At 38.2% G+C, this 14,464-nt stretch overlaps 1 protein-coding gene across 4 annotated transcripts in view; it reads right to left on the minus strand.

The window, feature by feature from the left end:
- LOC128800623 (ras-related protein Rab-10-like) overlaps nt 1-14,464 on the minus strand; it is a 32,143-nt gene that overhangs the window by 14,923 nt on the left and 2,756 nt on the right. For all 4 annotated transcript variants that reach the window (XM_053965982.1, XM_053965964.1, XM_053965973.1 and 1 more), the window contains exons 2-3: nt 11,030-11,090; nt 7,744-7,882 (exon numbers count right to left, since the gene is read on the minus strand). In XM_053965982.1, coding sequence (XP_053821957.1) covers nt 7,744-7,882; nt 11,030-11,090 — 200 coding nt within the window. The remainder of the gene's footprint in view (nt 1-7,743; nt 7,883-11,029; nt 11,091-14,464) is intronic.

Consider the following 14,464-nt stretch of genomic DNA (forward strand, 5'->3'; position numbering starts at 1 on the left):
GATTCATAGATTAGCATATGACTCTGGTCTACATCCAGACTCACAAGTAAAGGGAAGGAATTTGCTGCACCTGAAAGAGCACCTCTCTGTGCTTCACTTTTGCACACAGACAGTAAAATTACTTTCAAAGTGTTCAAACTCAACATAAAAGTTTGATTATTCCAAGACACTAGGAAGAAGGCAATAGATTTTAATGAAGTAAAATTTTAAAACCTCATTGATTTCAAAAGGAAGAAAAATCTACCTTTTTGACCTTGTCTCCTTCTCTGTTCCTCTAATCCACTCGCCTGCATGATGACTGTGAAATGCACTGGGTTTCTCACATCAGTGTTATTTTAAGATAAGTCATTGTAACTATATGTGACTGGAATAATGACAAGGAAAGGGAATAATTCTGCAACAGCATGTGGAATTTGATAATTGACATTCGTTGTCAGTTGTCATAATATTTAAAACCACTTCTGGTGCTTAAATGGAGGACACTGAGGGTCTCAATCTACAAACAATTGAAGCTACTGTAGTCTGATGCTGTGGTTTTTATTCTGGAGGTACATGCTCCCACAGCTTCCCTGATGACTCAAAAAGCCTGGTCTCAGGCTGCAGATCTCGCTACAGGGACTTTGATGAAATCTCTGATCTCTGTCAAACGCTTAACTTTTGGAACTTTGCCATAAGACAAAATCCATCACAACCACACAGAGAAAAACCTCCATTCATTAAAGGATGAGAGAACACTATTTTTAGTCTATTTCTACTTCTATAACAATTTGAAGACTTTATTAGTAGCCACAATTTAATATTAAGGAACACTATTTCTTTTTTCTTAATCCATACTCCTTAGAGTCATCTAGACTTATTTCATACCCACAGTTTATTAAAATGAAGTAAACTTCATAAGATTACAAAGTAGAGGCCTAATATAATGAATTATTCTAACCTGGATTAATAGACCAAAACATTGACTGTTTCAGAATGCAATGAAGCTTCACTCATTTAGATCAGTGGCTCTCTACATAAAACCACATACATCAGTCCCAAAATAGGGTAAATACACAATTAAATCTCATTATGTAATCAACCTTTAATTTGGAATAATACTGAAGGTTGATGAAGGTTTTACGAGTGACATTTGACTTCACTGTGAAGTTAAAGTCTAGAGGGAAATACTTGCATACTGCATGCACAAACCCACTGAATTAATTCTGTAAATTAATTTCTGTATTAACAGCACAAATTTTTGTAGTAGGAACATTCTTTCTAAACAGCTTCAAAAAATAACAAAATTTAAACAAGGTTTGAGGTACCAGGCCTTTTGGCTAGTATTTTTAGTACTACTATTAATAGTACTACTATTAACACTGTGAAGTATTTACTTCTGCAAATAACTATTTCTAGATTAGTACAATGTATTAATGTATTTTCACTTTGTCTGGATCCTTCACCAAAGCACTTCCAGTTCTCCTTTTTTAAAGATGGTATCTTGCAGTTTCTTGCATTTAGAAAACTGAAGATTGTTAGTCAAAATGATGTCCATTTTAAATTCTGAAAATTGATTATGTATGACATCTTAAAAAATTAAGTCAATACAACTAGGCAGTAGTTTGACCATGTGCTCAGCTGGCATAAAAACTGCAAAGGCATACTGGCCAAAAATATGGCTTTTCAGTGCTTCCAAAGCTTGCTGTATATTTTCATGCTCTGTTATTTATAGCTCAGGAATAAGCTTTGCAAATGCAAAATCTATAGCTAAAAAGATGAGGGTTATTTTACAGTTGTTAAAATCCTATTATGCAAGTCAGCACTGAGTAAGCTCATAGACTCAGGAAACATTTTCTCCCCATTTATGAAGTACTATTAAAAATCATCAATTTCATCAAGGCAGAAATATTTTTTTTTCCAGATAAAGTTTTACTCTGGTATCTCAAAAATGACAATTTTTGGTTCACTCTCTCAGTTTTTCTTGGTGTTTTAACATTTCAAAGTTCACATTTTACTGAAGGTTAAAAGAAATATAATCTGAACCTGGAGAATACCTACACTACTTTATTTTGAAAAGGAAAACATCATCATTGTATTTTTCAGAAAGAATGGAGCCAAGAGATTTACTGAGACTGACCAAGTCTTCTCAAATGTTTGGCACAGCTTGGAGCCACCAGGTTTTGGCAGAAGGGTTTTTCTTCCACTGGGTTCCCAGGCAGCTGGATCTGGCAGCAGCAGGAGGAGCCAGGCTGCTCTGAGCAGTGGCCACGGGAGGGAGCAGCAGCAGAGCCTCAAACTGAGCAGTGCCACATCCTGGACTCAGAACACTGGACACTCACATCACAGTACCACAGTCTCTGTAGCACACTACTGATAGGGGCCACCCTCCTGTGCCCTTCACCCCACTGCTTAATGTCCACCCAGCCAGGGAAATACACAACCTGACTATGAGGCTATTAACAGAAATCAAAGATGCAAAAGCAAAAATATCTTGCTCAGTCCTTTTGTATGCAATTTGTATGGGGATTTGGGTGGGATTTTTTTCAAATGTTAGGTCTTCTTTCCCTACAGTTTTTATTTTCCAGAAGTGCTGTGAATTTATGTGAGTATGAAAAGTAGCAGACACCTTTTCTGTGAGAAAACGACACTATATCTGTACTTACAGACTATTGAAGAAACTATCCCTTCACTTCTTAAATGGTGAACACAGACTACCAAGAATGATCCCAACCTCCCCTGCAGCAAACTCCCCATGATGATTATGAGCTCACTGAGACTCCTTGTATAAAGCTATCTATCCAGGGATACATCTTCCAGAACACCACCTTGTCCCTTCACCACATCTCCAGGGTGTAGTTGTGAAGGGCTGCATGATATTGATTACTCATTAATACAGTTTGAAAAGGCAACAGAAGTTTGTTTGTAGGTCCAAACAGTGAAACTGAGAACCCATACCTGAAAAATAAACTATGGGAATTCTTAAACAGTCAGTATTTGAGGAAGAAATGTAGCTTTTCACATTTGAAGAAGATGTACATGGTCAAACATCAAGATGGAGGCAGAGCTGAAGAAGGCAATAAAACTGGAAAACGTCTTACTCATTAGATAATGACACTAGAAACCTACCCTTCGTAGTACTGAAGAGTAATTTTGTTAGAAATAGAATGTCCTCAGAGACTCTTTGAAAGCATCACATGGGCAGTGTTCATAATAGGATTGGTAAACATGTCTCTTTCCACATACTTTCCTAAGTGCCACCTTATGACCTTAATTACAAATGCCTGGTTTCCAGGACTTCAGTGGAAATAAATGAATGATAAAATTTATTTGTCTACTAGCAAATTTAGAATGCAGTAGATATAAACCAATTTATCCCAAAGCCAACCTAGGACTACAGAAAAACCAATTTAATAAAATGACAAGAGCAGGAATTTTAAGTTCTCATCAGAGCCATAATGACAAACCTATCTATGAAATGGGACAATTTGATGTTTTGACAATAAGCTTTCCCATCTGAGGGAGAAAAACTGAGAAGAGTTTCAAGTCAAACTAATTTACATTTGTAAAGCAGTTTGCTGTGCTGCTTTTATTTAAGTATGATGCTGAAAGATAGTCTAGTCTCTCAAAGGCACCAGATGGAACCAAACCAAAAAAGGGCACTATGCAGAAATGGCAGCAACTCAACAATTCATACTGTTCACATCCTGGTTCATACCTCCAGGTAGGACAAATAGAAAGATAATGTTTTAAAAAACACTAAACTACTGTCACCAAGACTTGCACAAGAAAAGAAAATTATCTTCTCCATGCAGAAAATTCTGTGATGGCAGACAATTACCAGCACAGAGATAATTGTTAGGAGCTGGTATCACCACCTTCATGGCACATCAGGAGACTGGCACCATTAAAACCAATTCAAGGTATTTAGAAGTAAATTAAGACCTACCATCTATGTCAACCATTTTTGGAGACCCAGACACCATGTGTGAATAATGGAGTGATTTAGGTTGGCAAGGACTTCTAGAAGCCAGCTGGTCTAGTCCTCCACTCAAAGATGGGCCAACTTCAAAATCAGGTCAGGTTGCTCAAGGCCTTTTTGAATGGAGTTTTAAGTGTCTCATTTAAGTGATCCTTTCTGCGCACCTATTTGAGCATTTGAACCACTCTGTTGTGAGGAACCTTTTGCCAACGTTAATTGGAATCTTGTTCAAAACATCCTGGAAAAAACTGTTTTCTGCAAAATTATTTGGTACACAGCTGCATGTATTTATTTAATTTTCAAAGGCCAAGCAGCATCAGCCTTTCAGAACAGGTGCATACAGTAGCTAAAAGTCATGTCAGCAGGAGGAACACTTTAATAAATTGAACACAACCTGCAATTCTACAAATAAAGAATGGTTTCAGGTTCTAAAGTTATCTTCTTGCAATTATCATGCTCCTAATGAATGCATTACAAATCCAATATCCCTATATTGGACTTGCCAGTAATGTCCTAAAATATTAATCTATGCATGAGTATATTTTTTCTAGCAAGCTTTTAAAAAGTACAGTTATGTTAATTTCCTCTAGTTCTGAATTCAAATTTTACAGCAATACAGAGATGGAAGCATATTTGTGTCTTGTACTTCCTTGGACAATAATTCATTTTTAATAGTGAAGTTGCTGTATTCCACACTTAAACTAACCGAAATATAATCAGAACATTACTGGTAATCTGATTGTAATTGCACTGACTGGCCAGTTTTTATAAAATCAATGGGAGTTTTTAAGAATACTAAATTGCTTGGATTGTTATTTTCAACTGTTGCAAAAATGGCTTAGCACACTGAACAGATTTTTAAAAAAACTTTCCGTTTAAAATCTTTATGTGCAAAGAACCAAAAAATGAGAGCATAATGTAATAACTGAATTGCCTCAAAAATTCCTGTTTGACTGGTTCAGGTGCAAGCTTTACACCTATTAGTCTGGTATTTAGTGAAGCCTGTATTCTCTCTGTTTCCCTTTTAAAAACTTATTTATTTTTTCTACGCTTGCATATTTTAAAAATGGTGCTGTAGCAACAGTCACTTTGATTCTGGGCATTTGTAGGGAATTAAAAACTGGTTTTCATTCATAGACCAAAGCAAGTGCAAGGAATGTCACCAACCTCCAGGAAGTAATTAATTTTCATGAAATGCCCTGTCTTTTAACAGTTATTGCTTAAAAACATTTCTTTTGCAATGAACAGCCCCATATATTTTAACCAAGACACTTCAGAAATTGATATCCCACTAGGACTAAATTAAATTTTTTATTACTATCTAGTTCTATTACAACACTAATTGCTAGTTTTGAGATTGGTACAATCAATCATGCAATTTACATTCCTAGAAATTGTTTTAGATTGAGTATTTTTCCATTTTTTAAACTTTAAACTAATAGAAGTACCTTCAGGGGTTAAGATTAAACAGTCTAAGTATTAATACCTTGAGTACATCTACATGAAAGCTTTTAAGATGTCACAAATGGAAAGCAGGTTTGTGCAGGTGTCATTTCCTGATTCACTAAATTGGATCTAAACCTACATGGTAGCCACAGGAGCTAGTCTCATCCTTCCCTCCACCCCAGCCATACAGCCTGATACCTGCTTGCTGTTTATGGCTGTGCACTGTAGCCCACTGAATCAATCACCCTGTTGATCTAACTGGAGATGACAGGACAATATGACCCCTTTGGAGCCAGTGTGTAGCCAGAACAATATTTTACATTGAAAGATGATTGATTGATAGCTAGACAGACAGACAAGATAGATAGATGGATGCAGAAAATCTACATTTTCAGTTTCAGGTAACAGTAAACCTGCTATCATACTGTTTGCTGAGATAAATCTTTGTTAACCATGAAACTGTACAAGAAGGGGCATATCTTGCTGTGACTTTGTTTGGCCAACAGAAGAAAGACACATGCTTTTCTTAACAAAATAATAAAACAGATGTGTTAGTTTAAAGTGTGTGCAGACAGGAAGAATACTGTGCCATCAAATCTCCTTTGTAACACATTACTGAAGTTAGGCCCTGTTGCCACTAAGACTTTTAAGATGGCTCTAAGGTGAAGAACAATGATTTACTATGTCACCAGAGTAATGTTTTTAAAAGTGACATAATGTGAATGTAATGTTTTCCTAAGAGTATGAGATATCCCATGTATATATTATTGGATATGTGATCATGTGTAGTTCATTAATTCAGCTGTATACTGAAGCTGTGAAGAGAGAAAATAATGCATTTGATGGTTTTATTTCAAAACCCCTTTCCCAAGATGAAAAGCCCCCTTTCCCATCCATCCCCACCAAATCACAAGAGTATTTAAAAACCTGCCTTAAACTTTACTTGATTTTGATCAATGGAGAGCACTACCTTGCTTATATTCTTACACTAACTTCCACAAGCATACTAACTACAAACTGCTGTGCTACTGCTGAGGGGCAATCACTGCTCCCTACACCCTCCTGAGGAGGGAAAGATACTGATCTGAAGATACTAATCTGAAAGATACTGATCTTTTTTCCATGGTATCAAAAGACAGGACACATGGGAATGGCTCAAAGTTGTGCCAGGGATATTCAGACTGGACATTGGGAAGCATTTCTTTACTGAGCTGGTGGTCAAACACTGGAACAGGCTTCCTAGGGAGACGGTCAATTCCCCAAGCCAAATTAAGAGGCATCTGGACAATGTTATTAAGAAATAACATAATTTAACTTTTAGTCAGCGCTTAAGTGGTCAGGCAGCTGGACTGGGTGATCATTGAAGGTCCCTTACACCTGAACTATTCGATTCTATTCCAAAACTGCCTTGCCTCTATCTAATAAAGAATACATCAAGAGAGACCTACCAAAAAAGACTTGGAATACAGGGTTAGTCAGCTGAATGATGTCATGTCTAAGGGCTTGCCCACTCCTCCCTCCCTTCACATGGTTTCCAGACATTCTTCTTCTGGCCTTCCTACTCCTACCTGTTTACCTTACTGCAGCTCCAGTAAGTGTCAGACCTTTCTATGAGCCTCTCAAGCTCACTAATAGAGCAGAAAAAACACTCAACTTCTTTTGCTGTGTTAGTTTTCTACCACATTAGGAAGTCAGAGTGAAGCATAGAGGGCTCTGACAAGGTCCAGCAGGAACACATAACCCTGTCTGGCAGCCATGTGCTGTTGAATCACTTCCTATGTCACATGAAAGCACGTATTTCTGGCTGCAGCATCATGAGCAGCTGAGCTAACCAAACAGCCTCCCACCCCACTTCCTCTCTCTTGAAACCATCCTCTCCAGGAATATGCAGCAAGGACAAAGAGGATATTTAATTCCTTTGATCTTGGGATGAGATAACTACACTGAAGTAATGAAATTAGGAAAGGGAAATCACTGGCTGTGATACAGAATGTTGATATGGAATCTAATTAAAATCCCAGGATGAGCTCATGCAGACTGATCTATGCATAGCCACACCAGTGACAAGAGCACCATAACACAGCATGCACAATGAAGGATTGGAAGCTATGTTTTAGAAATACTTCAGAAAACATTCCTCCATCAACATGGGCTTGCCTAAATATAAACCATGTTCCAGTTTCAGATGACAGTAATTCTACTATCATACTTTGTGCTGAGTTAAATGCAAGAAATTCTGGTTAGAAACACACAGGAACAAGAATACATCTCATGCAGTTGTTTAAAATGACACATTAATTACTTTCATTTAGCAATCAGTCACTGACAGATATATTTACCTCATATATGTCATTTATCCATACTGTTATACTTTGAAAACTCTTCAGATTTGTGATGTCATAGACGAGAACAAAGCCTTGTGCACCACGGAAATAGCTGGTACTAAGTGTATGGAACCGTTCCTGGCCAGCAGTATCCCTGAAGGAAATGGTAACAAATCACACACACACAAACAAATAAACAAAAAAGAGATGATCAAACTGCAGAATCCCCAAGAAAGATTACTTTACTTTAAGGAGTGTTGTCCAAATTTTAAATTATATACTCTAACACGAAAAGAACAAGAAAAAATACAGATGAAAGAAAATCTGGGTGCCAGATATAGCAATAAAAGAAATAAACTGGAAATTTATTCTGAATAATACAGACCTACTAGGGAAGCCAAGCCAGTGGCTGAAACTTGAGATTAATGTCAAGCCCACCATTCCTTCTTTATATATATTCAGGTGATAAAAAGATCAGATGTCAGATGACATCCCCATATTTTGACGGCCTGTAAACCATGATACAAACAACAACCTGGTTTAGATGGAAGAGAGGTTTAGGGAAAAAGCCATAAAATATATGGACACAGCGATTCTTACACATAATACCAAAACCTGAGTAAACAAACACAAATGGGATCCCTCAATCTGCTTCAGGAGATGTTGGCTACAAAGTAGCCAAACCTGAAATGTTTCTACACTACCACACCAAGCAAAAGGAACAAATGAGACAAGCTCCAAGCTTTGTCCCAGTCCCAGAGACATGACGTCAATGGCATAAGTGAAACCTGGTAGGAAATAAAATGAATAAGGAAGGTGCATGCCCAGTCAAAGCAAAGTCAGGTGACGTGGAAAGAATACAGAGATTCTGTTTGCTACTGTAGGGAGAAAATTTGTGTGGTCAAAGCTACACTGGAGTCAAAGCTGACAGAAACATGGGAGACAATAAAAAGATTTTTCAAATCTATGAATGGCAAAAGGTAGTGTAGAAATAACATCAGCTCATTACAGGATGAGGATGGTCACCTCACCTAGAAGGACATGGACAAGTAGAGGTGTTTAATGGATTCTTTGTCTTCAACACAGATGACAGACCAAGGGAGTCTCAGTGCCCTGAGCTGGAGGACCATGACTGTGAATGATTGACTCCTAGTCAACCCAGAAACTGTGTGGGATCTGCTTCTCCAGCTGGATCCCTACAAATCCATGAGGCCTGATGGGATTCATCTGAGAATTCTCAAAAAGCTGGCTGATGTCATCACAAAGCCTCTTTTAATTTTTAGGCAGTCTTGGGAGTCTGGAGAGGTCCCAGATGACTGGAAGCTGGGTAAAGCTGCCACAGTTTTCAAGAAGGGCAAGACCCTGGAAACTACAGGCCTGTCAGTCTCACTTCAGTGCCCAATAAAATAATGAAAAATATTATTCTGGGAGATACACCTGGATGACAACACAGTCATTGGTCACAGACAGCACAGCAGGCCAAAGTCCAGCTTGTTGAACCTGACTTCCTTCTATAAAATGGTAATCCACCTAGTTGATCTAGGAAAGCCAGTAGATATGGTCTCACTGAACCTCAGCAAAACTTTTGGTAGTGTCTCCCACAGTACCTTCCAGACCAAATGTCCAGCACACAGCTGGATAACCATGTGGAGTGATGTGTGAGCAGCTGGCTCACAAGTCAGGCACAAAGGGTTACAGTGAATGGGGTCACATCAGGCTGGGGTCAGGTCACCAGTGGGGTTCTGCAGAGCTCCATCCTCAGCCCAGTTCTCTTTAACATCTTCATTAACCACTGGGATACAGGATTCAAAGGGACACTAAGTAAGTTTGCCAAAGATACTAAATTGGGAGAAGCTGTTGACTCCCTCCAAAGCAGAGAGGCCCTGCAGAGAGACCTCGACAAATGAGAGGACTGGGCAATCCCCAACTGCACAAAGTTTAACAAGGGCAAGTGCCGGATTCTGCACCTGGGACAGGATAATCCTGGTGGTGTGTACAGACTGGGGAATGACTTACTGGAAGGCAGGGCTGCAGAAAGGGACCTGGGGACCCTGGCCACTGGCAATTTGAACATGAGCCAGCAGTGCCCTGGCAGTCAGGAGGACCAAACATGTCCTGTGGTACATCAGGCACAGCATCCCCAGCCAGGCAAGGGAGGGGACTGTCCCACTCTGCTGTGCACTGGAACAGCCTCACCTCAAGTGCTGGGCGCAGTTTTGGATACCACAATATAAAAAAGGCATTAAGCTCTTAGAGAGCATCCAAAGGTGGGGCATGAGAATAGGGGAAGCCATACAAGGAGTGTCCGAGGTCACTTGGTTTGTTCAGCCTAGATGAGACTGAAGGGAGACCTCACTGCAGTCTATAACTTCCTCACAAGGGGAAGTAGAGGGGCAGGTACCAAGATTTTCACTCTGTGTGACCAGTGACAGGACTTGAGGACATGGCCAGAAGCTGAGTCAGGGGCAGGTAGGCTGGCTGTCAGGAGAAGGTTTTTCACCCAGAGGGTGGTTGGGCACTGGAACAGACTCCCCAGGGAAGTGGTCACAGCACTGACCCTGACAAAAGTTCAAGAAGCATTTGGACAATGTTCTCAGGCACATGGTGTGATTCTTGGTGTCCTGTGCAAGGCCAGAAGTCAGACTCAATGATCCTGATGTGTCCCTTCCAACCCAGCATATTCTATGATTCTATGAATTATGCCTTAAGAAAACTATAACCAAGCCTCTATTATTTTTGCATTAAAGCCTCAGATGGAATAAGTGCAGATCCAATACCAGTCAGATAATTCATTTACAGATTTACTCCTTGACAAGTTAAATACTGGTATATAGAGATAATCTTCAGTATTAGATGCCAGATGTCAGAAGCCCTACATAACCTTTAGAAAAATTTCAAAACCAAAAATAGTGTACATTCACAAAGATTCATCTTATCAAAAGTAATTTCTCTTGGTGACCCTTTTGAACATACATTTGATGGGTAATGAAATGTAACATCTTCTTCCTTTGTCACTTTCCTCAATGTTCCTATACAATTAAATACACTTCATACAGATCATAGATCTGCACTTGTTTGTATGCTGCAAGTTTTATTGCTCATGCAACCCAGTGACAAGCCTCTTTTTAACTTCCATTAGCTGTTGCAAGAAAATACACTCTCCCAGTCTAAATTCAAATTTTAAAATTATCTAGTAGGAGCACCTGCACATTATGAAGACACACAATTAAAAGTAGATCAGGTTTTTCATATCATAATGCAATTTAGTTGGCTTTTTTTTGTGATACTAATTAAAACTTACCATATTTGAAGTTTCACTCTTCTATCATTAAACATTACTGGCTTTACTTTAAAATCAATGCCTAGAAGAAAAAAGAAAAATCTGTAACATTTCTCATAATAACATGGATTCCCTTTGAAGATTGTTTCTTAGCTCTAGTTATCACGCAATTTCAAACAGAAAGTGAAAAGGAACAATTCCATAGAAAGAATAACTAACCAACCCTATACATGCAAAATGGAAGCTTTAAAGGAAATTATTCACTGCTGAGTGCCAATACATTGCACAGATACAATACAAAGCAATGCCAATACCAAGCAAAGAAGGGGCAGGTCAAAGCAAAGGTGAAGATACTCTGAAACTACAATTAAGCATTACCATGGATTGGCAAGGGACGTGACAGCAGTTTCATGGCCTATGCACAACAGTACATTGTGCAAATACAGTGGTGATTTTCAAGAGCATGGCAGCTATGAGTGGGAAGGTAAAATTGCTTACAAAGCAGCTGTCACATGTGCAACACAATTTTTCTGTCCTTACTTCCAAATCCCTAAAAAAGAAAACCCAGGGTTACATGAGCAGAAATAGGACTTGCCTGTACGCATTAAGTGCAAAGACAAACATACATGGGATTTAATTAAAAGTGAAGAGGATTGGCTCTACAGCCTCAATCAGATCCAGAAAGGCAATGCTAGAAGCAAGTGTTAACACTTAACATCAATGCAGAATGTTGTCTCTACATACACTACAGATCCTTCGTCAGAGACATCTTCCTTATGATTTATAGCGTCTTCCTTTATTGAATTGTCAAATTAGTACTCCAGATGTGTTAGATGATACCTAGATTTATGAGCTGTTGAAGTTCCAGTTCTAAAATAAGAATCTGCCAGCTATCAGCTGCTATCTTAGAATGACATATTTTTGCAGAGTAAAGCATTGTTTCCCCTATTATTTAATTGCTGAAGTTTGAAATACCATTTGATAATTTCTATGATTGCTTCCCCCCCCCCCCCACTGAAAATAAGGTTCTTTTTGTCAATTATAGTAAATGAAGTTAAGGTAACATCATGACAGCTGACCATACTGTATGGGCAAAATTCTATAAGATCAAAGAATAGCTACTTAAAATGGCAGTGTCTTTTCACTAGTAGTAATGTCATTTGAAGTAACCAGACAGATTAACAAATCACAAAAAAATTAAGTTAATACCACTGTATTTCTGTAAGAATGTGCAAGCCAAATTACTTTATCAAAGGAAAGCACCCATGGCAGCAAACCAAAAGTGCAGAGGAAATGCTCCCTTCCTTTAGGACAGATGTCTTGTGCACAAAATTTTGACAAGTACACTCTCACATGCATGCACTCACATACACTTTCAATGCCATTACCATTTTTTTGTGTGTATGTGGTAAGGGAATTGAAGTGGATTTCAAAAATTATTATGATAATCATGTCCTTCACTTGATGAATTTTCATTGAAGCTTCAATGAAAAGGAAAGATGAAATAATATAATTGGTATCTGTAATTAATATTACACAAAGCTTCCTTGATGGAATTAATATTGTGAGAAGGAAATGTGATTTAAGTAAAATTTGCTCATGTAAGGTGAAATTCCAACGTGATGGAAAACATTTGCTCCTGAAATTCACATGGTTTTGTTTAATTATCTGTATCATTTTCTACAATTGATGTTGAAGCAGTTGAAAGGGACAGAGTATACACTGTGAGGCTGGAGTGTCACTTACAAATGGTACATTGGGAACACAGCAAAAAATTATAGTCCAGACATGGATTCCCAGAACTATAGGGAAAAGTTCTTAGTTGACATACATTTTAATAATAAATTGCTATAAGCTTTAAAAAAAAATTGTAAAAAAGGGAAGCAGAGTGCTGAATCAGACTAAAACTTAATCTAAATTAAAATCAGGCATATTGACTTCTTAAGTCAACTTCAAAATTTATTGACCTAAAAGGTCAATGAATGTTAGTGAAAACCAGAAGTCAATATGTTCTGCATGCATGAATTGTTCATGTCTTTATATGAAATTTCCAGCAAACTTAGCAAATTGGAAAGACAGAAAAGAAAAATGAGATACACAATGGCAAAGACAGCTCACAGATTTCAGATGCTTTTAAGGCCCACCTGGTATACAACATGATCAACATAACAAAGCAAGCATTGATTACAGCTCTTGAGATAAATGTTATTGGAATGCAACAGCATGTACTTGCTTCTTTTAGGCTGTCAAATCAAACCAAGAAGGGGAATGCTGGGTGCAAGCTCTAATTCTGGTTGTTATTTCCAACTTTTATAGCCATGAAAATTTATTTTCTTTGCATTTCAAAGAGTAGAAAATGCCCATATTAGGACTGAGGAACCTTAAAGACAATTAAATATAAAAAGTATAAAAATAGTCAGCTACAGGGTAATTCAGCTGTGAAATGCCCCTCTCTTCCCTCCCTTTGGCCAATTGTAGAAGTCCTTTCCAAAAAGGTCTTTTGCAGCTGGCCTGGAAAATTACAGCACACTTTTCACCCAAACAGAGCTGGTGGGTTCCTGATAGAAAATGCTCAAAAACCTATATCTATCCAGAGAAAATGCAAGTTTGAGTAGCTTAGCAGGACACAACAGTGAAAGCAGGGACAGAGGGTGGTGGTGAATGCCCCTGTGCAGGCTCTACCTAGCCCACTGCCTGTCATACAGCATCTTCAACTTCAGGAACAGGGAAGCAGTTCCTAGCAGCTCCTGTGCCCAAACTGGGCAAGTGCCCAGTGAGATGTGGTAGGTTGAGTTTCCACTGTTACTCCTAACCCATACTTAACCCCTCCTAATTGCTGGTGCATTACTTGCATCACATTATTTTCTGAACATATCAAGAAATGTCTGAAGCAGAGCGGTGTCTGAGCAGTCACAAGTACTGGTAATTCCTGGTTTGCTGAGAAAAGCAACTCATGGGATAAGATGGCTTGTTAGAAAAACAAGAGTGACAAAAATATCCAGTTTTGTTAAAAAAAAAAAAATTAAGATGTGGATTGCTATTGGTGTTCTTAACACAGGACATACTTACTTTCAATATGGTTCATTTTTGTTGATTACTTTATTCCCTTCTAAGGTAAATATCAGGGAATCTACATAGACTTTTTAATCCTAATGTTGAAGTACCAATTTAAACTATGACAGATTTGGGAGGACTCATAGCTCTGCAGAAATGTTTCTCACAGAAAACACATGTGCTGAAAGACCACAGCGACTGTAATACAGCAAAATAATCTCACAGCCTGTGAGATCTCAATTCTGTTCACTGGTATGCATGGAGGTTCTTCTGTTCATAAACCTCTATGACTTTATACGCAGTACCACTGTATAAACAAAAGCATTTATTCTTTATAATCTATTCATAATACAATGCATCCACCTTATGATGTGTGTAAGTTTAATTAGAAAACTATAACTG

The sequence above is a fragment of the Vidua chalybeata genome, chromosome 1 (assembly GCF_026979565.1).
Source record: "Vidua chalybeata isolate OUT-0048 chromosome 1, bVidCha1 merged haplotype, whole genome shotgun sequence".
NCBI lineage: Eukaryota > Metazoa > Chordata > Aves > Passeriformes > Viduidae > Vidua > Vidua chalybeata.